At 43.9% G+C, this 27,958-nt stretch overlaps 1 protein-coding gene across 1 annotated transcript in view; it reads right to left on the bottom strand.

Moving 5' to 3' along the window:
* CLTCL1 (clathrin heavy chain like 1) overlaps window positions 1-27,958 on the bottom strand; it is a 102,055-nt gene that overhangs the window by 36,732 nt on the left and 37,365 nt on the right. Inside the window, exons 7-20 of the mRNA XM_088019399.1 lie at window positions 26,501-26,614; window positions 16,265-16,438; window positions 15,360-15,557; window positions 13,954-14,154; window positions 13,701-13,853; window positions 12,552-12,674; window positions 10,846-10,983; window positions 8,126-8,290; window positions 7,362-7,542; window positions 5,835-5,998; window positions 4,578-4,703; window positions 3,915-4,057; window positions 3,302-3,536; window positions 1,382-1,504 (exon numbers count right to left, since the gene is read on the bottom strand). Of these exons, the coding sequence (XP_087875525.1) occupies window positions 1,382-1,504; window positions 3,302-3,536; window positions 3,915-4,057; window positions 4,578-4,703; window positions 5,835-5,998; window positions 7,362-7,542; window positions 8,126-8,290; window positions 10,846-10,983; window positions 12,552-12,674; window positions 13,701-13,853; window positions 13,954-14,154; window positions 15,360-15,557; window positions 16,265-16,438; window positions 26,501-26,614 (2,238 nt within the window). The remainder of the gene's footprint in view (window positions 1-1,381; window positions 1,505-3,301; window positions 3,537-3,914; window positions 4,058-4,577; window positions 4,704-5,834; window positions 5,999-7,361; window positions 7,543-8,125; window positions 8,291-10,845; window positions 10,984-12,551; window positions 12,675-13,700; window positions 13,854-13,953; window positions 14,155-15,359; window positions 15,558-16,264; window positions 16,439-26,500; window positions 26,615-27,958) is intronic.

Here is a 27,958-nt window from a genome sequence, read left to right as displayed (position 1 = left end):
ATCCAGAGTAGGAGGTATATTTCCTGCCATCACGACATCTGTCCATTCTTGAAAACCTTAGAGCACTTTAAATACACATTTAAAGTGTGTTATTGTAAGGGCAAAAATAAATTTCCACCATCTATTTGAGTCAACAGGATGCCTAATCTAAGGTTACCTCAGGAAGCTGCTTCCTCTAAGTAAACTTTCCATAATGAGCTTCTCCTCCAGACCTAAAAGCAGTCTGCTGCCGTCATTCAGTCCCTCTAATTAGAGGGGCACGGTAGGTAAATGCCCCCCAGGAGGTGGCTATGAATATTCAGTCCCAACAGACATAATGACAGGATCAGCAGCTTCACATAGATACAGGAAGACCAAGAGGCACCCGCTGGCTTCGGCTCAGTGCAGCATTAAAGCTACTCATCCCGGTGCCAATGTAACACAACCTACAAGATGTGCCAGGCAGCTGGACCACATGTGGAGAAATATCTGTTTTCTCCAAATTTGGAGATAGATCTCTAGTGGAATCTAAACCTACTCTGTCCCAGGCCCTTTGCTGCTCAATGTCTTCGTGAGGTCTGGATCAATCTTAGAGGTGGGTAGCTCCAAAGCTGATATAATGAGATCCAAAATAACACAGGCTTCTAGCCATCTAAAAGTGTTCCAGAATAAAGTTTATTACGAAACAGATAATGGCACAGAAATGAGGAACAGTGGACAGAAAACAAGAAGGTGAAATTCAGAAGAGATAAAAGTAAAATCCAACAAGTGCGCCTAGTGGTTGGTAACAAAGGAGTTGGGGGGCCATTTTAGTTGATCTGCTCAGGGCTGAAGGCCACTTGTTGAACCAGGGTCCTGTTCCCACCTTGATCTCAGCCCATCCCCAAACAGTGTGCCCAGAAGCCTAGGGGACAATGGGTATGGTGAAGCACCATCTGCTGCCTAAAGCTACAGGAAGCCCACCAAGTGGCTGAGGTCAACACCCATCTGCCAGGCTGCACATAGGAGGAACCCTGGCCTCGGTACCATGCCCCCAGCTCTGAGGAGGCACTGGATAGTCACAAGGGTGCAAGGGGTTCCTCACCAAAGCCAAGTCCAGCTGAGACAACCTTGAGAGCCACTTACCTTGTATCACTGGGGGCTGCGCTGAAAAAAATACTAAGAGTCCAGCATGCAGGCATGCCATCAGATATTCCTTTTACTGGGGCAGCACATCCCCGCTTTGGAGATCAGGGCCAACTCTGTGCCTTTAACCAATAAACAACTCCAGGGAAGATTCACACGATAGTCTGGTCATGTGCTGAAGATGTGTTAAACATAACAATTCAACTAGTCACTCTGGCCACAAGATGATGAGAGGGCAAAAGGCCCGCATACACATACTCCCATTTCCATTCTGTACCTGGTCGATCAACTGTCTCCTGGTTGGGTTGGTCTCCTCAAGGACGTAAGCCCAGAGCTCTGGATCTTTTCTCTGTACCAGGTAGCGGGCCTCACTTTTAAACAGAGAATTCTCGTTGCAAACCTGAAATGAGTACACTAGTGTGTATAACACAGCCAATCAATGGACACTACTCGGGGGACCCACCCCAGTCAGTTCCCTCTGTCCCCGACACTTGTTTGGTTCAGCCAGAGCCCAAGCAAAGAATAGTACTTTGACACGGGATGAGCAGCATCCCAAAGGGGTGACAATGCTCTTCTCAGAGTGATAAATTACCTCAAAATACAAGTTTCTCAGTTTATAACAACTCAGAATGGGTATGGGTGTGGCAGCTCCTCTCCACATCAACCCAACTCTTGCTCTCTAAAGTGGCGCTACCCAGCAGAACTTTCTGAGACAATGAAAATGTTCTAGACATGTGCTATGGAATGCGGTATATGAAAGAGGAACTAATTTTTTAATTTTAGCTAATTTAAATATTATAATTTAAATAATTTAAATTTAAATAGTCACCATCTCTAAAGTGTTATCAGAATAGCCCAGGACTGGTATAAAACAGCATATATGCTACAACATTTCAAGGCCTATAAACTTTAAAATATGCTTTCACGGACTGAACTTGAGATCCTTTTCTGTGTTCTAGTACATCTCCAAGAAACCAACTGTCCACTGGAACCTTCCAACGTGTGAGGCACTTGTTAAGGCCTAGTGGGAATCAGACTGGCTGGGTACCAGATACCAGACTAAATGCTGCATGTGTGTCCATGGGCTGCTCACGTGTGCATGGCACGAGGCCAGGAGCAGGCTTGGTCTGGCCTGCCCCAAAATATCACTGCAGCTTCTCCTTCTGACACAGCAGATCTTAACGAGCACTTTTTTTCTTGTCTCAATTCTGCCTCACTAAAAGGCGGTATCTATCATACATCACCTGGTAGGACAGATGGGTGCAAAGATCCCTGAGCGGTCACTGAACTGAGCTTTAATAAAAAGGTAGTAAATTCAGCCAAAAGGTGGCTTATGGTATCAGACTAACTAAAGTCCCAACTTCACACAAATTGGCTCCCTAGAGACTGCAAGGCGACGTGCTATGCAGACCTGGCCTGTCACATGCATGGTTAGTGTCCAAAGCTAAAGTAGGATGAGAAACTGGTGCACTGCTCTTGAGCTTTGGCTCTGTATGCTTGACACCCTAACAGATTCCTTCCCCGGTTGCTGAGTTTCTACCATGTTGTCCAGACACTCTGAGGTGCCCAGGGCAAACAGACCAACTGCCTATAGATCTTACAGTCAAACAAACATCAGGTGCATCCACATGAGATTTCTGGAGTTTTAGGTCACAAGGTTAAGTATCAAACTATTTGCTACTTAAGTAATAAAACATGTAGATCCAGGCCAGGGTAGAGGTAAGCAGACCTGAGGGGGATGTTCCAAGAAGGGGCCAGTAAGAGCTCTGTGGTTGGGAAGAGTTGGTAGAGGGCACATGTAAGAAGCTGCCTAAGAAGAGCAGGAAGTGCAAGCACACATAGGACGGAAGCATTCAGGGTGGAGAGGCAAGAGGGGAGGCAGTCAGGCCGGTGAGGACAGGGTTGTGGTTGACAGAAAACCTCCTGAGTCAGGCCAAGGGGTTCAATTTTGCCCTCAAGGCTAGAGGACTGTAAGCAGAAGGCTGACAGGTCAGACTTGGGCCAGCCAGGTTTACAGGTACAATATATACAAACAGGGCATAAGCAGGTAGGAAACAAGGCATCTGAATTACAAGGAAATCAAGTTTATGGAAATGTAGCACACGATCTGCAATTGTGGGGCTCAGAGGAAGTCCTCATGAGCCCCCACTGATGAAGCCAGCGCAACAGCTGGCAGCCAGGTGTATTTGCTGCCCACCTTGATGAGCTCAAGGTCACAATGCCCCCGCTCGTAGGCGACACAGGCCAGATGCGGGTCCCGCTTCTCACAGTAGCGGCCCACCACGCGGCTGTCATAGTAAGCGTTCTCTCTCAGGAAGCGCTCGGGGCTATTGTTGCTGTCGATGTAGATCTTGGCAAGTGCATTGTGAGTGGCAGGCTCTTCACAGCCTTCATGAGTCCGGGACTCCAGCCAGGGAAGCAGCAGCTTTAGCCTTTGAAAGAAGGAAGAGCACTGTAAAAGTCTCAAAACTAACATCTGAAACCTCCAGGGCAGACCCTGAACGCTGAAGGTTGCTTCTAGAAACAAACAAAAATCTCACTTCATTAACCTCAGGTTGTTTTAGGGACCAAAACAGACTTGAATTCCAAACAGATTTCAATTGTTAAGTTTTTCCCAAAGATCTATAGTACCAATAGCAAACAACTCACTACTAGATCTAAGATTTGTTGCATGAAAGACCAACCATGGAGACAGTTAGTCCTGGGACCTAGAGGCTGACTGAAAAGGGATCTTGGGGAATTAGTCATAGACTTAGCAACAAACACTAGAACCCAGGGGCAAGAGAAGATACCAAGCTAGGACCCCTTACCTGTTTCTTTTTTCTACTTCAGCCACCAGCTCATCAGTAGAGAACTGTCCTCTCACCACCATGATTAAGTTTTTAATTACTTCCTCAGAACAATCCACATCAAGCAGCCCTCCAACCACAGCAGGGATCCGGCTAGGGTTGACCTAGAATGGTCAAGGTGGTGGGTGACTTTAGTGCTACAGGCACAGGTCACTGCTATAAGTCCCCCATCCAGGCCTGGACAGTATGGCTGTCTGAAAGGGCTCCTGTGGTGGACAGAATGTGTATTTGAAGCTCCAACCCCTAATGTGACTGTATTTGAAGATGGGCCTTGAAGGACATAATTATGGTTCACTGAGGTCATAATGGTGGGGCCCTAATCAGAGAAAAGGCCATATAAAGGTACAGCAAGAAGGTGGCCATCTGGAAGCCAAGGAGAGTGGCCTCAGAAACAACCAACCCAAGGTGGTGGGGTCAGCACCTTGATCTTGGACTTCCAGCCTCTAGAAAATGTCTACTGCAGTATGTGGTATTCTGCTGTGGCAGCCCAAGCTATGATACCACCAGTCTCAGACACATTCAGGGGTCAAAGGCAGTCTCTCAGGTGTAGGCTATTACCACCAAACGAGGCACAAAGGCAGCCGGGTGTCACCTGGGAGCTGGTAGTGATGGTCCCAGTAGTACCTTCTGAACATAGATCTCGATGTACTTCTGCAGGTTGTTGCGGTACAAATACAGGACGAGGTCATGGACAAAGTCAAACCGATCACACACGATGATGAGGGGAAGCTGGTCTGTGAGCTTGGCCTCCTGTGTATTGGGAAAGCACGGAAACAAGGCAGGCAGTGAAGACCCCACAGAGCCAGACTACATGGATCATGAATCAGCATAGAGATGGCATTGCTTCTGTAGGGAGTGGCCCCAAGGAGACTCAGGATGAGACTTTGTTCTAGACATGCTATTGTTTCAAGGTATCTGCTTTTGGGGATATAGTGTTTGCCTTGGGAAACAAGTAACAGAAAGGTAATACTATTTGGTTAAAGAAGAAAAGAACTCTGCTAGATCTGGGAATAACATTGCAAATTGGTCCAAAAGCAAGTATCTTCTGGGTTAAGACAAGCAGCTCATTATGTATAAATGTAACCCAGACCCAGCAGCAGAGTGTAGGCTACTTTCGAGAACACCTGCCAATAAGGGCTGCCTTTCCAGACAAGGAACCATACTCCATGGAACATCAGCCATTAGTGCAGGGGGCTGCGCCCCACTCTATAGTCCACCACAATAATGCCTCCCCTCATTTGGCCATACCTACATGACACTTTTCAGGTGCCCTGCACCCGTGCAGTTCTGGTGTGGCCATGTGACCTAGTTTCCTCTAATGGAATGGGAATCAAAATGCCACATGCCACCTGCAGCCTCACCCATAAAAACCACCAGTGCTGGCTCTTTTGAACTTTCTTGCCTCCTTCCAGTTAACCGGGAAGGCAACATTCAAGGTGGTATGCTGAAGATGGCAAAGCAGCCACCAGCCTGGTCCTTGAAAGATGGTGCGAAAGAAAGCCACCCGACTTAGCTCCACATCCACCCCCGCATGTGCATGAGGAAGAAAGACACTTCTTGCTTTTTATGCCCCTAGCACTGAGTAGCTTATTTGCTTCTATAGACTTTCCTAACCTAATTAACAGGGGCAGAGTTGGGATGTTGTTGAAACATAATGCAGCAATAAACTAACTCCCTCTACTCACACATCAGATAATTAAAGAGCACAGCCTCAAGGGTTGTAAAATGAGCAGGGGCCTCCTCCAAGAGCTTCGGGCCACAAAGCAAAGCTCTGCACTAAGGACCCAGGGAACATTGATGGAGAAAAAGTCAGCTTTCTAAGTCTTAGGCAGCTGCCTGATAGTTTGCTCAAGGAAAGAGGCGACACCTGGACCTCCTTACCTTCAGAAAGTTCTTCACCCGCTCTGGGTTGTAGCAATTACTCTCCCGGCATATCCTCTCCACCTCCTTGATCTGCCCCGTCTTACAGGCAGCCTGAATGTATTTCAAGTGCACGTCTGGATCTTGGCTGAAGTTTACAATTGAGCCCAAGAAGTAGAAGAGACCTACAAAGAGAGATTGTTCCATCTTACGCCCTCATAATATATCTACCTGCCTTTTTCACAATCGTAGTCCACCTGCCCTTGATGGCCCAGCCTACAACAATGCCCCACTCTCCCAGCTCACAGAGTCCACTCACAACTTACAAAATCTATGTGAAGTTCTGCCTTGGCATCTCCCCCAAATAGCTAGTCAGATTTCCATGGAATTTGGGAGGTATACCTGAGATGTTCTGATGTGAAATTCTCCGTGTGTGTGTATGTATGTGGAATCCTTCTAGGAGGCCCAGGCACACCCTAGATGGTCATCTTCAAGAATAATTCAAACTGAGGTAACCTAAGAGGGCTGTGTGACTACTACTCTAAAAAGACAAACCAGGAAGAGAGGAAAGCAGAGGCTTTCAGTGGGAGCCTCCAAACAGAGTCTGCTCCCTGACACTGAGCTGCTGGCACACATGGAGCCACTGCAGACTGGGGTGCAAGGTGAGTCACAGAGCACCGTTATTCATCAGAGGCTGACCACCTCCTGACTCTCACAGGAGCCAGCCAGGAGGTACTGGTGACAAGAACAGGACAGGATGCTCCAGAGAAAATCACATTCCCTGAGGAGGTCTTCAGCTGTAATCTGGGGGAAGGAACCAGAACCCTGAAGGAGGCAGACAGCTCCCACCAACCCTACTCTACTGCCATCTCCCCACCCATGTAACCTAATTGCTGTTGCAGCCTTTCCCGCAATGGCGTCTTCTGACAAGAGGGGCAGTTCCCTGAAGGCAGGTCTTGCCTTCACTCTTCCAACATCCCAGCCTCACTAGGCCCAGGACAGTGGCTTAATACCTTGTTGGACAAATGCTCAGTTTCTATCCCTGCCCCAGCCAGTCCCCAGCAGACCCTCACCTGGGAAAGCCATCCCCCCACCAGCACATTCTCAGTGTTAATGCCCACAGGAGGGCAGAGGAAGCCAACCACAGTCAGGTCTGCCAGCCCAACAACCACACACCGCTGAGCCTCCATGGGGCTCTTACTCAGAGGAAGCCAAAGGGGCTGCCCCCTCAGGGCCAGGCGCTCCAGCGTTACTGGCCCAGATTTTCTAGTGAACACTCAGCAGAGTGTGTGACACAAAGATGCTCAGTTCCACAGAGGCTCCAGGGACACAAGGGGGATTCTAAGCATCCCCACTCCAACACCAACCAATTGCTTCCTTTGCAAATGCCAAAAAAGCTACCTAAGCTGGGTAACACACACCAGACAGCAGAAATCTTCTGCCATTGACCAACACATCAGCCTGGCCTGAAGGAAGAATCTGAGGTTGGGCAGGCAGACACCGACACCCGAGGAGGAGGTGCAGTTGGCTAGAGGCTGTGAAATTTACCTTCGTAACTCTTGAAGGATTCAAAGAGCTCCACCAGGGACTGTGTGCCCAGCTGCTCGTGGTACTTGGAGGCCACCTGCACACACAGCTGAAGGTTCTGTCTGATGCTGGCAGACAGCAGAGCATGAAGACACGCCAAAGAATCCTCCACTGACAAGGAGCCAAAGAAGCTGACGAGCCACTGGGAAGCAAGGAAGAGTTTGTCCACACCTAAGTACCATCCTAGATGCTGCCAACACCGGCAACATAACTGGGTCAATTTTTCCCACTGAGTGTGAAAAATATAAAGAATCTTCACTTGAAAGGACTGAAAAGCAACTATTCTTTGTGGTAAAAAGTGGAAGCCAGGAGATAACTTCAGATGAGACACTAACCTCAACTATTCATCAAGCTGTCACAGACCCTGCAATACTCCACAGTTGATACAAAAACACATTCTGTAAATAGAATGCAATACCAATTAGCTTCTGCTAATGGTTTTAGACAACCTTGCTAGAGCTGTCAATGTTAACAGGTTCTCTCTTTTGGGCTAAGTCAAAGGTAGACAATGGAAAGAGAGGTAATGCGAGCCCAGTTGCATGGGTGAGCAAGTGGAGCTTGTGAGTGGGCTGAATGAGAATTGTGTATAGCAGTGACGAGGCTCACGCACAGGGAAGACATACTACAGTCCCACAAACACGAACATAGGGAAATTTTGGGAACATGTGACCCTAATAACAGGTGGGTGCCATCCACAACAGGAGTGCCCGAAGGGTGCACCATACCTCGGGATTGAGAAGGTGAGTGTGGACCACAGCCCTCTTGATGTCGTAGAGGTCAGTGTAGTGCTCCAGTGCACGCTGCAGGAGCCCCGCCTTTTCACAGAGCTGGGCAATGTGGGCCCGATCATAATGAGTAAACATCTGATTTCCAAGAATGGCATCTGCAACCTACGAAATGGTGAGGTCAGAAAGAAAGCCTGAATGGTGGCAATAACTTTTTAAGAGTAGCTGCTCAAACAATGCCCCCCAAGGCACAGCTCCAGAAAGTATTCACAGGAGAGAGGGATTTTACCAGGTCCAGGTCCTTGCCCACCTCCAAGCAGAGCCCTAGCCAACCTTCTAAGTCAGCTGAGGCTCTTTGAACAAGGCTCTGTCCTCCTAGGGTGCAGAGTTGGGTATGTATAAAAGGCTGAGGCTCTGCCCTAAAGCATGTTACTGGGATCAGGCCAGGCTACTGCTCTGGCTTTCAGCCATCATACTTGTACGGTTTTCTATGGCAAGTCAAGGTCAATGTGAGGGCAGGAGTCTAGGAAGGCCACCTTTAATGAGCTCAATCCTTGGACTAACAGCAGTTACAATTAGACCTGGAAGTAACAAATCCTACTGGCATTCACTAAGCTGCTCAATTTGGTTAAAGGCAGAATTTATGTGTGTGTGTGTGTGTGTGTGTGTGTGTGTGTGTGTGTTGGGGGGGGCCATTATGTTTGAAGAACAACTAACACTCCTGGAAAGAATTCTGATGAGGATTAACATCATCTTTAAATAAGCAACCTCTGGACTAAGAATGAGTGAGTCAACTAGCAACCTTGCTGCCTTGTTAAGTGATCTGACCCTCAGTAACTACTAGTGAGTCTTGATGAGACATGCTCCTGGGTGTTACCCAGCACACTCTCTTCCATTTGTTCTGGGATATGGAGCACCAATCAAGTATACAGTGACCACAGACTTAGTCTAACATCATGCTGCTCCAGGGTAATGCACACTCTGGGCTTCCTAGAGAGGAAACAATCCAAAACAAGTGCTGAGAACACAGTTTTGTAATATCTGGAACTTATCTGATGCTCCCCACCCTCTGTTTTCTTCAGAACTTTACTATCCTCTTTTTTTTTTAAGTTTCCTTATTATAGAAATGGTGTCATTTAAAGAACTCAGAAAACACAGATGAGCCAAAAAAGAAAATATCATCCAGCCTCTGACATCCAGAGAAGACTGCCCAATGTTCTGGGTGTTGTACCCAGCTGTGCACCCATCCAGGCTGCCCCCCTTTTGGGATTAGGCTCTTCTTACGGTCTATCTGCTCAGTTCCTGAGTGGTGTTTAGTTTCTGTTTCAAAGCTCATATATTAAAAGCTATCATATATAATCACCAAGTCACAAGAGTTCAACAGAACACCAAACAGCAAATTAATAGTACTTTTGTTTCCTAGAGGTGGGATATGGCCCACACAAGAGAGCTAACTTGTGGATTGGAATAACCTGAAAACACAGAACAATATAATTAACATAGTGTTTCCTAATCACAAAACAATGCATGATAATAAAGAAAAAGAAACTGGAAGACAAATAAGTAAAGAACAAAGTGAACTATGATCCTGTCCACTCAGACAACTGTGGTTAACAGCTTGATGTAAATTTCTCCAAACTCCTTTCCTGCATAGAAATCCAAAAATTAATTAAAAAAAGCATATACGTGTGATTTAACATCCCCACCCCCCCAAATTTCAGTTCAAAAAATGCCCCACCATAATGAGCTACCACTTCACACCCATTTAGGATAGCCATTATTTTTTTTTAAAACACACACAGAAAATAACAAGTGTTGGCAAACATATGAAGAAATTGGAATCCTCATATATTGTGGTAGGAATATAAAATGGTGTAAATGCTTGGAATACAGTATGGTGGTACCTCAACAAGTCACATACAGAATTACTATATGATCCGGCAACTCCACTTCTGGTGTATGCCCCAAAGAGCTGAAAATAGGAATTCAAACTGATATCTGCACACCAGTATTCACAGCAGCACTATTTGCAACAGCTACAAGGTGAAAGGCAACCCAACGTCCAACAACAAATAAACGGATAAACAAAATGTGGCGTATACATACAACGGAATATTATTCAGACATAAAAGGGAATGAAATTCTAATCCATGCTACGACATGGATGAATCCTGAAAAGAACATGTTAAATGAAACAAGCCAAACAAAAGGACAAATATCATATGAATCTACTTATATGAAGTATCTAGAATAGGCAAATTCATAGAAAAGATAAGTAGAATAGGGGGTTACCAAGGGCTGGGGGAGGGAATGGGGAGTTATCGCTTAATGGGTACAAGATTTTCTGTTTGTGATGATAAAAAGTTCTGGAAATATATAGTGGTAACAGTTGCACAATAATGTGAATGTACTTAATGCCATTTAAATGTGCACTTAAAAATGGTTAAAATAGTAAATTTTGTTATGTATACTTTACCACAGCGAAGAAAAGAAAACAGAGAAGAACAGAAAAGAGAAGAAAAGATGCCCCAGTTGTAATTGTTTCTATGAAAGTTTTGCACCAAGGATTCTGGAAAACTCTTGCAGGAAGGTCCTAGAGAATGTCCACTGAGGCACAAGCACATCCCAGCCCAAAGGCACTGTATTTAGGTTGTGCAAGTCCCACACAGAAACGAACAGGTCCTTTGTCCCCTTTTTTTCAGCCTAGAAATGGCACTTGCCTGGGGTGCATGAATCAGGTTCATCTCCAATAGGCGAGTCTGGAGGTGCCCCTCAGCTGGGCGATTATTTTTCAAGGCATCCAACAAGAAGGAAGTACACTGCTGAATTAAACTGTTTTCCATGAAAACATCTACAATCTGAAACAGATAGCAAGCCACATTTTTACCCAAAGGAGATGGGTTTTATTTTCCTATTCAAATAGTTTCTGAAACTGAATCTCATTTAGAAATTCAATAATTAGTTCCTTCCTTTGCATTTTTAAAATGTTTTTATTTCTTTTAGTAATCTCTACATCCATCATGGGGCTCAAACTCACGACCCTGAGATCAAGAGTCTTCTGAGTAAACCAGTTAAGGCGCCCCTGCATTTTCTTTTATTATCAAAATTCAAGTAACTCATGGTCATTATTTATTAGGTAATTTTGTGAAATTATATCACTGATGTCATACTCACCAACAGGGCATTTTACTCAAGTAGATCAAAGGAAGTACTTTTATCAGTGTGAATCCCCAAAATCCTCTGAAGTGATTAAAGCAATCCTAACAATCCATTACTTAAATCAGATCCTAGAGGCCATCAACACCTGGTGTCTAGCCCTTATACTCTCATTATTTAGGCACAGTTAAGAAAATGCAAACATTGACTTGATAACAATCATTAGAGTTAAATAGATATTAAAGAATAAGCCTTAATAGGAAGTGAAATAGAGGTAATGAACTTACTAATTGTGTAACTGTTTCCATGTTTAAAGTACAAGAAAAAAGTTTATATAAAAAACACTTTAGAGGGCGCCTGGGTGGCTCAGTCAGTGAAGCATCTGCCTTCAGCTCGGGTCATGATCCCAGGGTCCTGGGATTGAGTCCTGCATCAAGCTCCCTGCTCAGTGGGGAGTCTGCTTCTCCCTCCCTCTGCCTGCTGCTCCCACTGCGTGTGTTCGCTCTCTCACTCTCTCTCAAATAAATTAAAAAATACTTTAGAAATATGAAATATAATCTAGACGTAATCTGGAGTTTTCCTTCCCCTTGATATCTATGTAAATTTGGCTCAAACCCCTTAATCATGATCTCCAAAATCCCTGCAAATTCCACGATGTATAAACCCAGTATGACTGCACTTATAGCTATATAGATTGTTGGTTTTGCCTTGCTTCAGGCTTTGTTACATATCTCTGTGTTACCCAGAGCCCTTTGTACATAGTTTACTGAAAGTAACTAGACATGTGTTTATATCTAAACACTAACTACGTTATGCTAAAATAATAGTCTCACGTTCACCTAACTCCAGGTTAGTCAAACACCCAAAAGATGAAAGTCTACAGACTCGAAAGCACTCACCATAACCAGGTATGCAGGCAGACTTCAGGTGGCCTCAGTCAACAGAGGATAATGAGGTGGGGGTAGGGTGGGGCTACCATTCTCAAATGACATCCTTCACTCCCCCCCACCAACCACCACACAAAGAAATAAGATCCTCACAACTTGACACATGAATCCTCTAAAATACTTCAAAACAAAAGTAAATGACAGGTATTCAAACAATAAAAGACTACAAGACAAGCTCCCCTGGTACATCAGATTTTTTCAAAACTGGAATATTAATAGCAGACAGAAGAATCAAGACACTGGTAAGAGAAAAACAAAAGAGAATCTTCTTGACAGTTCTACAAGCCACAGAAAGCTGTCCCAAACAACCAACTGATGCTTACCTGGTCAATGTTGGTCAATGGCTCTTCCTCTCGCACTAGCATTTGAGAAAACTGCAGGCCCTGGTCTGGACTGATCCTCATCACACTCCTCAGCAAAAAGATCCAGTCTGGGACATAGCCAACCTAGAGGCAAGGGAATACCCATCAGAAAAATAAATGAGGGGCGCCTGGGTGGCTCAGTTGGTTGAGCGACTGCCTTCGGCTCAGGTCATGATCCTGGAGTCCCGGGATGGAGTCCCGCATCGGGCTCCCTGCTCAGCAGGGAGTCTGCTTCTCCCTCTGACCCTCCCCCTTCTCATGTGCTCTCTCTCTCTCTCTCTCTCATTCTCTCTCTAATAAATAAAATCTTAAAAAAAAGAAAAAGAAATGAAACACTCTGAGTGATTAAGAAAAAAAAAAAGCTCCCATCCTTTGTTCTGAACTTGTGTTTACAAAGAAATGAGGAGCAATATTAGCATGTGTACATGCTGGGCCTATGCCAAACACAACATCCACTTCAATGTGATGATGCCATGGATGTGGAGATGCAACCAACTACACAAACAGCCTGGACCACAAAGACCACACAACCAGTGAGCCAGCTCTGACCAACACCGAGCACACAGGCCAGTGAACTTTGGGGACAAGCTGCAGTGGAAGCTCACTGAAACATGGGTTTAACACATAGCTGGTGCTGTGGGGGAGAAGGGAGAAAAAGAACAAGACACAATTACAGAAGTGGCACCTGGGTGGCTCAGTCGGTTAAGCAACTGCCTTCGGCTCAGGTCATGATCCCAGGGTTCCGGGATTGGCCCCACTTTGGTCTCCCTGCTCAGTGGAGAGTCTGCTTCTCCCTCTGACCCTCCCTCCTGCTCTGCTCTCTCTCTCTCACTCTCTCTCTCTCAAATAAATAAAATCTTTTAAAAAATTATAGGAAAATCCCCAATTGGAAGGTAACCGGAAGGACTGTGAACCTAAGACAGGAAAATTAAAAAACTGAAGAGAATAAAATAGGATCATTATCACTGAATGACAGATGCTAACAGCAACACCGACAACTCACACTAGAGCACTTCCATAGGAGGAAGGGTATTTTATAAACTTCAGAATCAGCAACCACCCACCACAAATTAATTATCTGTGAAATGCTAATGGTTAGGCATGCATTACCTTCTTGGCATAGAGGACAATTTTTTGGAATTGGCCTGTTTCTGCAAAACACTGGATAACTTTGCTCGGCACATTCGCCCGAAGATACACACTCAGGGCGAGTGTAGGGTCTGCAGTTTTGACCAAATCTCCAAGTTCTTCTGAACACTCCAGCTGTGGTGTGCCAAAGAGACAGGGCAAGATTAGGATCAGAAGAGCCTGTGACCTCATTTTCAAATGGTGCTGAGGGTTGTGATTTCATAAGTGTTTGTACCTTATCTTCTTTCAGCCACTTTTCTAAGAGTTGTTTGCGTCCCTGCTGAAGCACTGGACGGCAAAGTTCTAAGGATTCAAGTTTATTGAGCTGACCCTGGTCAAGCAGGATTCCAAAGTACTGGAGCAAAGGAGAGGCCTGCCCAGGCTGGGCAGGAATACTCTGGAACTTCCGAACTGTGTCACTGGTACGTAGGACTCCCTGATGACAAATGGAAATGTAGGTTGTTATGTTATAATCACAAGCTGTTCCTTTACTTAACTGGCCTGTATTAAAAAAAAAAATCTGGGGTGCCTGGGTGGCTCAGTCTGTTAAGCATCTGCCTTCGGCTCAGGTCATGATCTCAAGGTCCTGGAATCGAGCCCCACTGTCGGGCTCCCTACTTGCAGGGAACCTGCTTCTCCCTCTCCTCCCTGCTCATGCTCTCTCTCACTGTTTCTCTTTCTCAAATAAATAAATAAATAAAATCTTAAAAAAAAATCTGCCAATGAAATTCCACACTGAATTAATTGTCAGGGACAGAAAGTCCTCTACCAAGGCAATGGCTTCCACCTTCAGCAAAAACCACAAACAGGGGGGCCTGGGTGGCTCAGTTGGTTGAGCCTCTGCCTTTGGCTCAGGTCATGATCCCAGGGTCCTGGGATCGAGTCCCACATCGGGCTCCTTGCTCAGTGAGGAGCCTGCTTCTCCCTCTGCCTGCCGCTCCCCCTGCTTGTGCTATCTCTCTCTGACAAATAAATAAATAAAATCTTAAAAAAAAAAGACCACAAAAACAGTGGGTCTCAGTCCCACAGGTGACTTCTAGCAAGGGGAAGAATTAGGCTTCTAAATCAGCCTTGCAGTAGTGAAGTTCTACCACCATCACATTCTAATTCAAAATACTCAAAGTCCTGGGTGAAGACTAGAAATGGTTAGAAATGGTTTGCTCATAAACATCACTTGAAAGACAGAAAAATCCCTTTCAAGGAGAAGCAACTCAAAACCCTTTATCTGCTCAGAAGCAGAACTAGGCCCCAGGACAATTTATCCTAATGAAATAAATAAAAAAATGCCCTAAGCAGTACTGTTACACTCCAGATGAGTGGAGAAGGTCAAGAGTAGAATGCGACTAAATAAAGCACAGTACAACCACTTGATGTATAATATAGCTCTGCATTTTCTATGCTAAGAAGCTGGGTGTGAAATATGTATGCACATAGATAAGAACTGAAAGAGAATTTTTAAAAAAATGTTGTTGCAGCAGAATCATGCTTTTCATTGATTTGTCTCATTGTTGTCATGCCACTAGCGCAAAATTTTAAAGCTAATACAACTAACAAAACAGTTAAGATACTCCAACATCAGTAGTGGAATGCTTTTATAATTTATTTCACTCAGATTGGCGCACAGCATTTGAGGGCCGTTACCTTTGGTGCAGATGCTGCTACTTTGGCGGCTTCAGCATAGCTCCCCTGTGCAAAGAGGGTACTGAATTTTCTCACAAATAACTCCTCCGCCCCAGCCAGGTTGCTACGAATGGCCAAACGCAGACCAAGGTCTGGATTCTGAAGCACACTGGTTGCGTAATTCACAATGTTATCTTCCTCGATACAAATGGACAGCACCTATAAAGACCCAACAAGTGAGACTGGCCTAACCTAGAAAAGTGCTCCGTATACACATACTGCCAACATCCTGCTCGCAGGCACTGCAGTATCAGCAAAGTTCTAAGGCTCATCCTGCATGTGCCCAGAACAATGGCTCTAACAGTGACAGGATGTACAGGAGCCAAACACCTAATGGAAACACAGCAGAATATCATGGTTGAGCTACAGCACGGTCAAGTGAGAAAAATACCAAGTTGCATGCACACTGACCAGTGATGCATTCAAGATGACTCTGCCAAAATGGCCTATTTGGGTGGGGGAAACTGACAGTTTTTCGTCTCAATGTTCTTTAAAGCACAGATTTCCTTCTTTTACTGTCTTTTTGACTTTAGTAAGGTAATTTAGGTAGCACAGTACCTGCTTTTCAACCCTTCCCAATCAACCTGTGCCTGGCCTGAACATGTTAGTGGTGTGTATCAGAACCACCACTCCACTGGTAGAAGCTTTGGGCAGGAAGGGAGGTACTCTTCTCAAAATCAGTCCTATGTTAAGCATGGTGCTGTCTGAGAGGAAAAGTAATGGTAGGAAGCAGAAGGGAGACATGGGTGTAAGCTGAATAACAGGAGCTAATTATATTTGACCACTTTCCTGAAGAAGGAGGAAAAGTTAAGCTCCAGTCCCCAGTGAATGGAAAAGGTGGGAGATGAACCCTCAAAGTTCCATACCTGTCCCTTTTTGTTGACACCGATAATTCCAGAAGTAGGTTCATGTGGAGCAGTGACAAAGATCGTGTCGGCACTAATACGGTTCATGTAGATGCACACACCAGACTCTAGGTCATACAGATGAAGATAGCCATACTTTGTGATCAAGTAAATAACACCATGTTTAGCTCCAATCTATAGAAAAACAGAGAACAACAGGTAAAAAGGAGAACCCAAATAGGACAAAAGAGCTCACAAATGATGAAAGAGGATCTTGAGTTCCTTAGCCCAACAGATCATTTATCACTGGTGGGAGCAGTGTGCTGCTGACACATGGATCCGAAGTTGATTCCAGTCATACCCACTTGAGAACTAGGTTTTTTTTATTGTTATGTTAATCATCATATATTACATCATTAGTTTTTGCTGCAGTGTTCCATGATTCATTCTTTGTGCATAACACCCAGTGCTCAATGGAGAATATGCCCTCTTTAATACCCATCACCAAGCTAACCCATCCCCCTACCCTCCTCCCCTCTAGAACCCTCAGTTTGTTTTTCAGAGTCCATCGTCTCTCATGGTTCATCTCCCCCTCTGACTTACTCCCCTTCATTCTTCCCCTCCTGCTATCTTCTTTTCTTTTTTCTTAACATATGTTGCATTATTTGTTTCAGAAGTACAGATCTGTGATTCAACCGTCTTGCACAATTCACAGCGTTCACCATAGCACATACCCTCCCTAATGTCTATCAGGCAGCCACCCCATCCCTCCCACCCCCCACCACTCCAGCAACACTCACTTTGTTTCCTGAGATTAAGAATTCCTCACATCAGTGAGGTCATATGATACATGTCTTTCTCTGATTGACTTATTTCACTCAGCATAACACCCTCCAGTTCCATCCATGTCGTTGCAAATGACAAGATCTCATTCCTTTTCATGGCTGCATAATATTCCATTGTGTATATATACCACTTCTTTATCCATTCATCAGTTGATGGACATCTTGGCTCTTTCCACAGTTTGGCTATTGTGGACATTGCTGCTATAAACATTGGGGTGCACGTACCCCTTCGGATACCTACCTTTGTATCTTTGGGGTAAACACCCAGTAGTGCAATTGCTGGATCGTATGGTAGCTCTATTTTCAATTGTTTCAGGAACCTCCATACTGTTTTCCAGAGTGGTTGCACCAACTTGCATTCCCATCAACAGTGTAGGAGGGTTCCCCTTTCTCTGCATCCCCGCCAACATCTGTCGTTTCCTGACTTGTTAATTTTAGCCATTCTGACTGGTGTGAGGTGGTATCTCATGGAGGTTTTGATTTGGATTTCCCTGATGCTAAGCGATGTAGAGCACTTTTTCATGTGTCTGTTGGCCATTTGGATGTCTTCTTTGGAAAAATGTCTGTTCATGTCTTCTGCCCATTTCTTGATTGGATTATTTGTTCTTTGGGTGTTGAGTTTCATAAGTTCTTTATAGATTTTGGATACTAGCCCTTTATCTGATATGTCATTTGCAAATATTTTCTCCCATTCTGTCGGTTGTCTTTTGGTTTTGTGGACTGTTTCTTTTGCTGTGCAAAAGCTTTTTATCTTGATGAAATCCCAATAGTTCATTTTTGCCCTTGCTTCCCTTGCCTTTGGCGATGTTTCTAGGAAGAAGTTGCTGCAGCTGAGGTCGAAGAGGTTGCTACCCGTGTTCTCCTTTAGGATTTGGATGGACTCCTGTCTCACGTTTAGGTCTTTCAACCATTTGGAGTCTATTTTTGTGTGTGGTGTAAGGAAATGGTCCAGTTTCATTCTTCTGCATGTGGCTGTCCAATTTTCCCAACACGATTTGTTGAAGAGACTGTCTTTTTTCCATTGGACATTCTTTCCTGCTTTGCCAAAGATAAGTTGACCATAGAGTTGAGGGTCCATTTCTGGGCTCTCGATTCTGTTCCATTGATCTCTGTGTCTGTTTCTGTGCCAGTACCATACTGTCTTGATGATGACAGCTTTGTAATAGAGCTGGAAGTCCGGAATTGTGATGCCGCCAGCTTTGCTTTTCTTTTTCAATATTCCTCTGGCTATTCGGGGTCTCTTCTGGTTCCATACAAATTTTAGGATTATTTGTTCCATTTCTTTGAAAAAAGTGGATGGTATTTTGATGGGGATTGCACTGAATGCGTAGATTGCTCTAGGTAGCATTGACATCTTCACAATGTTGGTTCTTCCAATCCATGAGCATGGAACGTTTTTCCATTTCTTTGTGTCTTCTTCAATTTCTTTCATGAGTATTTTATAGTTTTCTGAGTACAGATCATTTGCCTCTTTGGTTAAATTTATTCCTAGGTATCTTATGGTTTTGGATGCAATTATAAATGGGATCGACTCCTTGATTTGTCTCTCTTCTTTCTTGTTGTTGGTGTATAGGAATGCCACTGATTTCTGTGCATTGATTTTATAGCCTGCCACTTGACTGAATTCCTGTATGAGTTCTAGCAGTTTTGGGGTGGAGTCTTTTGGGTTTTCCACATACACTATCATATCATCTGCAAAGAGTGAGAGTTTGACTTCCTCTTTGCCGATTCGGATGCCTTTGATTTCTTTTTGTTGTCTGATTGCTGTGGCTAGGACTTCTAATACTATGTTGAATAGCAGTGGTGAGAGAGGACATCCCTGCCGTGTTCCTGACCTTAGGGGAAAAGCTCTCAGCTTTTCCCCATTGAGAATGATATTCACTGTAGGTTTTTCATACATGGCTTTTATGATATTATGTACCCTCTATCCCTATACTCTGAAGAGTTTTGATCAAGAAAGGATGCTGTACTTTGTCAAATGCTTTTTCTGCATCTATTGAGAGGATCATATGATTCTTGTTCTTTCTTTTGTTAATGTATTGTATCACGTTGATTGATTTGCGGATGTTGAACCAGCCTTGCAGCCCAGGGATAAATCCCACTTGGTCATGGTGAATAATCCTTTTAATGTACTGTTGGACCCTATTGGCTAGTATTTTGGTGAGAATTTTTGCATCCATGTTCATCAAGGATATTGGTCTGTAATTCTCCTTTTTGATGGGGTCTTTGTCTGGTTTTGGGATCAAGGTAATGCTGGCCTCATAAAATGAGTTTGGAAGTTTTCCTTCCATTTCTATTTTTTGGAACAGTTTCAGGAGAATAGGTATTAATTCTTCTTTGAATGTCTGATAGAATTCCCCTGGGAAGCCATCTGGCCCTGGGCTTTTGTTTGTTGGGAGATTTCTGATGACTGCTTCAATTTCCTTAGTAGCTATAGGTCTGTTCAGGTTTTCTATTTCTTCCTGTCTCAATTTTGGTAGTTGATACATCTCTAGGAATGCACCCATTTCTTCCAGGTTATCGAATTTGCTGGCATAGAGTTGCTCATAATATGTTCTTAGAATTGTTTGTATGTCTTTGGTGTTGGTTGTGATCTCTCCTCTTTCATTCATGATTTTGTTGATTTGGGTCACTTCTCTTTTCTTTTTGATCAGTCTGGCCAGGAGTTTATCAATCTTGTTAATTCTTTCAAAGAACCAGCTCCTAGTTTCGTTGATCTGTTCTACTGTTCTTTTGGTTTCTAGTTCATTGATTTCTGCTCTGAGCTTTATTATTTCTCTTCTCCTGCTGGGTTTAGGCTTTATTTGCTGTTCTTTCTCCAGCTCCTTTAGGTGTAGGGTTAGGTTGTGTATTTGAGACCTTTCTTGTTTCTTGAGAAAGGCTTGTATTGCTATATACTTTCCTCTCAGGACTGCCTTTGCTGTATCCCAAAGATTTTCAACAGTTGTGTTTTCATTTTCATTGGTTTCCATGAATTTTTTTAATTCTTCTTTAATTTCCTGGTTGATCCATTCATTCTTTAGTAGGATGCTCTTTAGCCTCCATGTATTTGAGTTCTTTCCAACTTTCCTCTTGTGAATGAGTTCTAGTTTCAAAGCATTGTGGTCTGAAAATATGCAGGGAATGACCCCAATCTTTTGGTACCGGTTGAGACCTGATTTGTGACCTAGGATGTGATCAATTCTGGAGAAGGTTCCATGGGCACTAGAGAAGAATGTGTATTCCGTTGCTTTGGGATGGAATGTTCTGAATATGTCTGTGAAGTCCATTTGGTCCAGTGTGTCATTTAAAGTTTTTATTTGCTTGTTGATCTTTTGCTTAGATGATCTGTCCATTTCAGTCAGGGGGGTGTTAAAGTTCCCCACTATTACTGTATTGTTGTCAATGTGCTTCTTTGCTTTTGTTATTAATTGCCTTATATAATTGGCTGCTCCCACGTTAGGGGCATAGATATTTACAATTGTTAGATCTTCTTGTTGGATAGACCCTTTAAGTAGGATATAGTGTCCTTCCTCATCTCTTATTACAGTCTTTGGTTTAAAATCTAATTTGTCTGATATAAGGATTGCCACCCCAGCTTTCTTTTGGTGTCCATTAGCATGGTAAATGGTCCCCCCCCCCCCACTTTCAATCTGGGAGTGTCTTTGGGTCTAAAATGAGTCTCTTGCAGACAGCATATTGATGGGTCTTGTTTTTTAATCCAATCTGATAGCCTGTGTCTTTTGATTGGGGCATTGAGCCCATTTACATTCAGGGTAACTATTGAAAGGTATGAAGTTAGTGCCATTGTATTGCCCGTAAGGTGACTGTTACTGTATATCGTCTGTGTTCCTTTCTGACCTATGCTGCTTTTAGGCTCTCTCTTTGCTTAGAGGACCCCTTTCAATATTTCTTGGAGGGCTGGTTTCGTGTTTCCAAATTCCTTTCGTTTTTGTTTGTCCTGGAAGCTTTTTATCTCTCCTTCTATTTTCAATGACAGCCTAGCTGGATATAGTATTCTTGGCTGCATATTTTTCTCGTTTAGTGCTCTGAAGATATCATGCCAGTCCTTTCTGGCCTGCCAGGTCTCTGTGGATAGGTCTGTTGCCAGTCTAATATTTCTACCATTGTAGGTTACATATCTCTTCTCCTGAGCTGCTTTCAGGATTTTCTCTTTGTCTCTGAGACTCGTAAGTTTTACTATTAGATGTCAGGGTGTTGACCTATTATTATTGATTTTGAGAGGGGTTCTCTGTGCCTCCTGGATTTTAATGCCTGTTTCCTTCCTCACATTAGGGAAGTTCTCTGCTATAATTTGCTCCAATATACCTTCTGCCCCTCTCTCTCTCTCTTCTTCTTCTGGGATCCCAATTATTCTAATGTTGTTTCGTCTTATCGTATCACTTATCTCTCGAATTCTGCCCTCGTGATCCTGTAGTTGTTTCTCTCTCTTTTTCTCAGCCTCTTTATTTTCCATCATTTGGTCTTCTATATCGCTGATTCTCTCTTCTGCCTCATTTATCCTCGCAGTGAGTGCCCCCATTTTTGATTGCACCTCATCAATACCCTTTTTGATTTCGACTTGGTTAGATTTTAGTTCTTCTATTTCTCCAGAAAGGGTTTCTCTAATAACTTCCACACTTTTTTCAAGCCCAGCTCGTATCTTTAAAGTCATGATTCTGAACTCTAGGTCCGACATTGTACTAATGTCCGTATTGAGTAGGTCCCTGGCTGATGGTACTACCTCTTGTTCTTTTTGCTGAGGTGATTTTTTTCATCTTGTCATTTTGTCCAGATGAGAATGGATGAATGAGAGAACAAAATGCTAACAGGTTAACAACGTCCCCAGCAAATATACTGTATACAAATCAGAAAAAACCTGAAACCAGGGGAAAAGAAAGGGAAAGAAAAAAAAGAAAGAGAAAAAAAAGATAAAAACAAAAACAGAACAATACAAAAAAAGCAGAATATGATCAAATACGAGCAGGCTAGTGCATAGATCAGTGCCACACACTAGATTTTGGGCGTATTTTGGTCTGTTAGAAAAAAGTGCCTCCTAAAATTTTAAAGGAAGAAAGACATATATGTAGAAAATAAGGGTTGATACAATGAAGGGATGGAAGATGACTGTAAAGATGAAAATTATAAAAGATTTTATAAAAGGAATTGATAAGATAAGTTGTTTGAAAAAAGAAATAAGATTTAAAAAAAAGAAAAAGAAAAAAGGGAGAGAATGTGATCAGACAGGAGACTAGAACAAAGCCATACACTAGTGATTTAGGGTATATTTTGAGCTGTTAGAAAAAACTGTATCTCAAAATTTTAAAGAGAGAACAACTTATATATATATGTCAAAAATAAGGGTAACTACTATGAAGGGATAATATATGACTCTAAAAATGAAAAATAAAAAATGTTTTTTTTTTTAAAAAAGGGATTGATAAGATGTTGGTTGAAAAAGGGAAAAAGAAAAATTAAAAAAAAAAAACAGTTAAAAAATTAACTTTGATGAACTAATGAATCATGGTAAAAAAAAGCCATGAATTCTATGTGCAGTATTCCCCTAGCACTGGAGTTCTTCCGTTCTCCTTGATCGGTAAACTTGGTCTTGGCTTGCTGGCTGTTCGTGCTGATCTTCTGGGGGAGGGGCCTGTTGCCCTGGTTTCCAAATGTCTTTGCCGGAGGCGGAATTGTCCCGCCCTTGTCGGTCCGGGCTAAGCAAGCTGCTCGGGTTTGCTCTCAGGAGCTTTTGTTCCCTGCAAGCTCTCTGTACAGCTCTAGAGGACCAGGGCGAAAATGGCGGCCTCCCAATCTCCACCCGGAGGAGCTGAGAACTCGGGGACCTGCTCCTCAGTGTGCCCCCAGAGAAAAGGAGTCACTCCCGTCTCCCTGGTCTCCGGCCGTACTCTGTGCTCACCCGGCCTGTGACCCAGCGTTTGTATCTCTGGCACCCGACCCCGTGTGGAGTCTCCAAACCCAGCAGATCCCTGCGGTGCGCTTCGGCGCCGCTCCTCCCGGGGGAGGAAGGGGAGTCTCCCCGGCTCTGCCGCTTGTTGGGAGGAGAAGTGGCCCGACTGGGCCGCGGATCACAGTTTATGGCAACCCCGAGCTCAGAGCCCGCGACTCTGCTCCGTCTCTGCAGCCGGCTTCCCCGCTCCGATACCTGGGAGCTCTGCCGCACTCAGGCACCCCCGGTCTTTCTGTGACCCCGAGGGTCCTGAGACCACACTGTCCCGGGAGGATTCCGCCCCCCGCTTAGCCACTGCAGCGACGTCCCTCCGCGCAGCCGACTTCTAAAAGTTCTGATTTTGTGCTCTGTGGCTCTATCACTTGCCAGAAGCGGCCGACGGAGGTCCCCTCCCCCGCCGTCTATCCTCCCGAATTCACTTCTCCGGATTCACTTCTCCGCATGTCCTACCTTCCAGTAAGTGGTCGCTTCTCTGTTCAGAGAGTTGTTGCTACTCTCCTCTTCGATCTCCTGTTGAGTTCGTAGGTGTTCAGAATGGTTTGATCCCTATTCAGCTGAATTCCTGAGACCAGATGAAATCTAGGTCTCCTTCTCCTCCGCCATCTTGCTCCGCGCCCCGCCCCAGAACTAGTTTTAAAGCCGATATTTTCCCTGACTCCTCTCAAATAAAGGTCCAATAAATAAGGCTATTCCATTTGTCTTTCAGGTCTAACTATCCTCTCCCCCACTTCCTTACCAAATCCCTTTAGAAAAAGCAGTGACCTCATAAAATAAGGAGAAAGTTCTGGATAAACTTAAAAAAATTGTAAAACCTATAGTAACTTTATTTTTTAACAAGTTTATTTATTTTAGTAATCTCTACACCCCAAGTGGGACTCGAACTCAGAACCCCAAGATCAAGAGTCACATACTCTTCCAACTGAGTCAAACCTGTAGTAATTTTAAAAATATGATAGTAAAAAATAGGGGCACCTGGGTGGCTCAGTTGGTTAAGCGGCTGCCTTTGGCTTAGGTCATGATCCCAGAGTCCCCGGCGGGCTCCCTGCTCAGCGGGGAGTCTGCTTCTCCCTCTGACCCTCCCCCCTCTTGTGTGCTCTCTCTCACTTTCTCTCTCTCAAATAAATGAATAAAATCTTAAAAAAAAAAAAGTGAGTACCAGCATAGGAAGAAACAGAAACAAACAGAATTTAACTGAGAACCCTGAAATAGAATCAAACATATATAAGAATTTAACATGAATGAGTAGATATTTCATATCAGTGGAAAAGAGACTTTAACCAGTATAAAATGCTGATATAACCGGCTAGCTATATGGGGATGCGGGATGAGTGTAAAGAACTGGCTCTTTGGGCGCCTGAGTGGCTCAGTCGGTTAAGCATCTGCTTTCAGTTCAGGTCATGATCCCAGGGTCCTGGGATCGAGTCCCACATCGGGCTCCCCCTGCTCTGCGGGGAGTCTGCTTCTCCCTCTCCCTCTGCCTGCCGCTCCCTCTTCTGTCAAATAAATAAATAAATAGGAGCGCCTGGGTGGCTCAGTTGGTTAAGCAACTGCCTTCGGCTCAGGTCATGATCCTGGAGTCCTGGGATCGAGTCCCACATCGGGCTCCCTGCTAAGCAGGGAGTCTGTTCTCCCTCTGACCCTCTTCCCTCTCGTGCTCTGTGCCTCTCATTCTCTCTCAGTAAATAAAATCTTTAAAAAATAAATAAATAAATAATAAAATCTTAAAAAAAAAGAACTGGCTCTTCATCTTATTCTTTAGATCAAAGTAAATTCCAGATGGGTCAAAGATTTTTACATAAAAAGTAAATAAAATGAAGTAAAAGAAATATGGGTGAATATTTTTATCACCTTGGGGTATAGAATTCTTTTCAAAACACGATACTAAAGCCACACAAAAATGCAAATCTTCCACAAGGTGGAACACACCACAAATAAACTTTTGCTATGACTAGGGAAAAGTATTTATTTGAAACACGCCAGGCACTTAGTATCTGAAAACTACACAGAGTTCTTACAAGATAAAGACCCCAAGAGAAAAAAAATGCCAAGATCAGGAAGAGGCAATTAACAAGATGTGTATGAGTGGACCCATCCCATCTTGACAATAATCACAGGAAGGGCATGAACATCACTGGACACAGTCCAGGGTGGTCATGCACATGCCCCTAACCCAGTAGTTTCACTTGTAGTTTATCCTTGGACTGAGCATTGGACAAAAATGCTCCTAGAAATATTTACTATAAACATAAATACCCAATGGGGGATTGTCTAAATGAGTTAGAGATATCCACAGAACAGATGATACAGACATTAAAACATTATATACATTTAATTGGTATGGGACGGTCTACAACACAGAGAAGGTCATAAAGCTGAAGGCCAGTGCCAAGCCATTTCATAAGACTCTATTTGTAGGGACGCCTGAGTGGCTCAGTTGGTTAAGTGTCTGCCTTTGCTCAGATCATGGTTCCAGGGTCCTGGAATCGAGTCCTGCATCAGGCTCCTTGCTCAGTGGGGAGCCTGCTTCTCCCTCTGCCTGTTGTTCCCCCCTGCTTGTTCTCGCTCTCTCTCTGACAAATAAATAAAATCTTAAAAGAAAAGACTCTATTTGTATATATCTTCATAAATGCATGCATACGAAGATACTTCCAAAGGGGCAGTCACAATTATCAGTGGGGTAGGATTTCAGTTGCTATTTAATTCTATTGTTATGTTTATTGATACCATTGGACATTTATGGGCAACATGTATTTCTCTAAGACAGAAAAAAGGCCAATTTCACTTTGTGGAAAAAAATGCATTTGATCACATACCTATTTCTAGAAATCAAGCTTAAAAAATTACCATTTAAAAAAAATTAGAAAATAAATCATCAAGTATTGTCAGATATTTGAGAACAGAAAAAAGCAAATAGCTAAGCCATCCTACAACTATGGTACATCCCTAAAAATAAATGTTTACTTCTCAAAATATTAAAAAAGAATGTCATACCTTATGTCATACCAAATGCCTATGATGTACTGAGCAAAAGAGCAAAAAGGGAGAGTAGATTTATGATCTTACAAATATAATATGATCCCAATTTTGTTCAGAAAGTGTACCTAACTTTTTAAATATGACAAGTAGTGAGATCTTTGATGTATTTTACATCTAATTGGTTCAGCTACAGAGACTGTTTTCTTCTTTATATTTCTGTACTACAGTGAACATCTCCTTTATAATAAAAAGGAGAAGGCCTGGGACTTTGGTATGTGAGTTGGACAAAGTACCTGTTTGTATAAAAGAATGCTCCTTTCCAGAGAATGTTAAGATACCATGAGCTAGAATATGAGCATCGACGTTTTCTTCTCCATGTTCTATCTATTCAGGCATCTTCTGAAGCACAGGAACCTGCTACCTGCTGTTCCCCTCCCCCCGCCAGGTCCATATTTGTTCTAACTCATGTAGTGGGCAGCACATTCATACCTGCATAGCCACTGGGAAATCTGTCTGAGCCTCTGGAGGAAAAAACACATCCACAGCTTTCTTTACAAAAGGCTGGTTTCCTGCTGCAGGCTGTCCGACTTCAATTATGTGCAACTAGAGAAGAGATATAAGTCAATCCAAGTAAACATATTGGTGGCAGACTGATGCTAACCAATGCCCAGTGGTAAGCAGAGCCACAGCCCATGCTTTGTAGGGCTAATGATAAAACTTACATTCACACAAAACAAGATAGTCTCTTGGTTGGAGTGCTCATGCTATTCACTAACCTGCTGCCCACCATCAAGGACACAGGAAAAACCAACACCAGAAACCTGAGCAATATTTAGTTCCAGCATGTTGGCCGAGTCACTTCTCCCCCCTCTGGGCTTTAGTGTAGAAGCCCATGAAACAGGGGGCTCTCCTGGACATGGCTCAGGCTAACAAATCTGTTAGCAGACAAGATCTTGTAACTGAATGCCAAACTCACAAGACAGTAGATTGTGCCAAAGGCCTGAGAGTTTCTCAAGGTTATGCTTGGGGGGGTGAGGTACATAGGAATCTTTGGAGAATCAGGAAGAATGAGAGTGGATAAGGGCCTCCATCCCTGCTTTTATCAGAACACCTTCAAGTTCCACTCATCCAATGAAAATGTACCAAAGCTAAAACAAGCCTGGAAAAAATCACAAGTAGGGGTGAATCAGAGACACAAAACAAGGGTTGGAGGGGGGGTGTCCAGCAGAAGAAACTGACGATTGTACACTTAGACAATAGTTTGGATCTGGCCTGGCAGAGAGGAGGGGGAAACACCAAAGAGGCTTGAGGTAAGCAGAGAGATGGGCTAGAAGGGGAGGGCTGATGTAACAAGCGAGCAGGGGCCACTGCAAGTTAAGATGCAGGGAGACTAAAACTCCTAGCATACAGGCACTTTAAGAGAAATGGTAGTTCGGGAAAATTCTTTTTGAGGGGTGGGGTGGGTCTGAGGATCTAATAAATGACTATTCTCTAACCCAAATATGAATAACAAGAGCCTCATCTGCCAAAGATATGAGACTTGCTAGAGGACGGACAGTGGCAACAGAACAGAATGGAGCTCAAGAGCCGCGGTTTCTTGCTTTGGAGTTGGGAAGGATGTTGGCACTGTCAACAGAAGTGGGGGCATGGGTAAGGAAGCCAGGCTTCTTTGGGAGGTGGTGGGAGAAGGGCGCAACTATGGACAAGCAGTACCTGCCTGTGAGAAAGGAACAAGGAACTGGAGTCCAGACAAAACTCAGATCTACATGAGGAGACTACCGAGCCATTCCCATAAGTGCAGCTGGGCTGGATTGCAAGGTGCACAGGCTGAGAAAACTACTGAAGGGACACACCTGCCACTGTGGTAGGGGAAGTGAGATTCAACCACAAAACGAGGCGGCTCTTGGGAAGGCTGCTGTGGGGGTCCCCGCCATGGAAGACCATTCC

The sequence above is a fragment of the Eumetopias jubatus genome, unplaced genomic scaffold (genome assembly GCF_037043125.1).
Source record: "Eumetopias jubatus isolate StellerSeaLion01/CBP00866 unplaced genomic scaffold, mEumJub1_p1.0 scaffold_16, whole genome shotgun sequence".
Taxonomy (NCBI): Eukaryota; Metazoa; Chordata; class Mammalia; order Carnivora; family Otariidae; genus Eumetopias; species Eumetopias jubatus.
The sequence above is the reverse complement of the archived record's forward strand: the minus strand, read 5'-3'. Positions and strand labels throughout refer to the sequence as shown.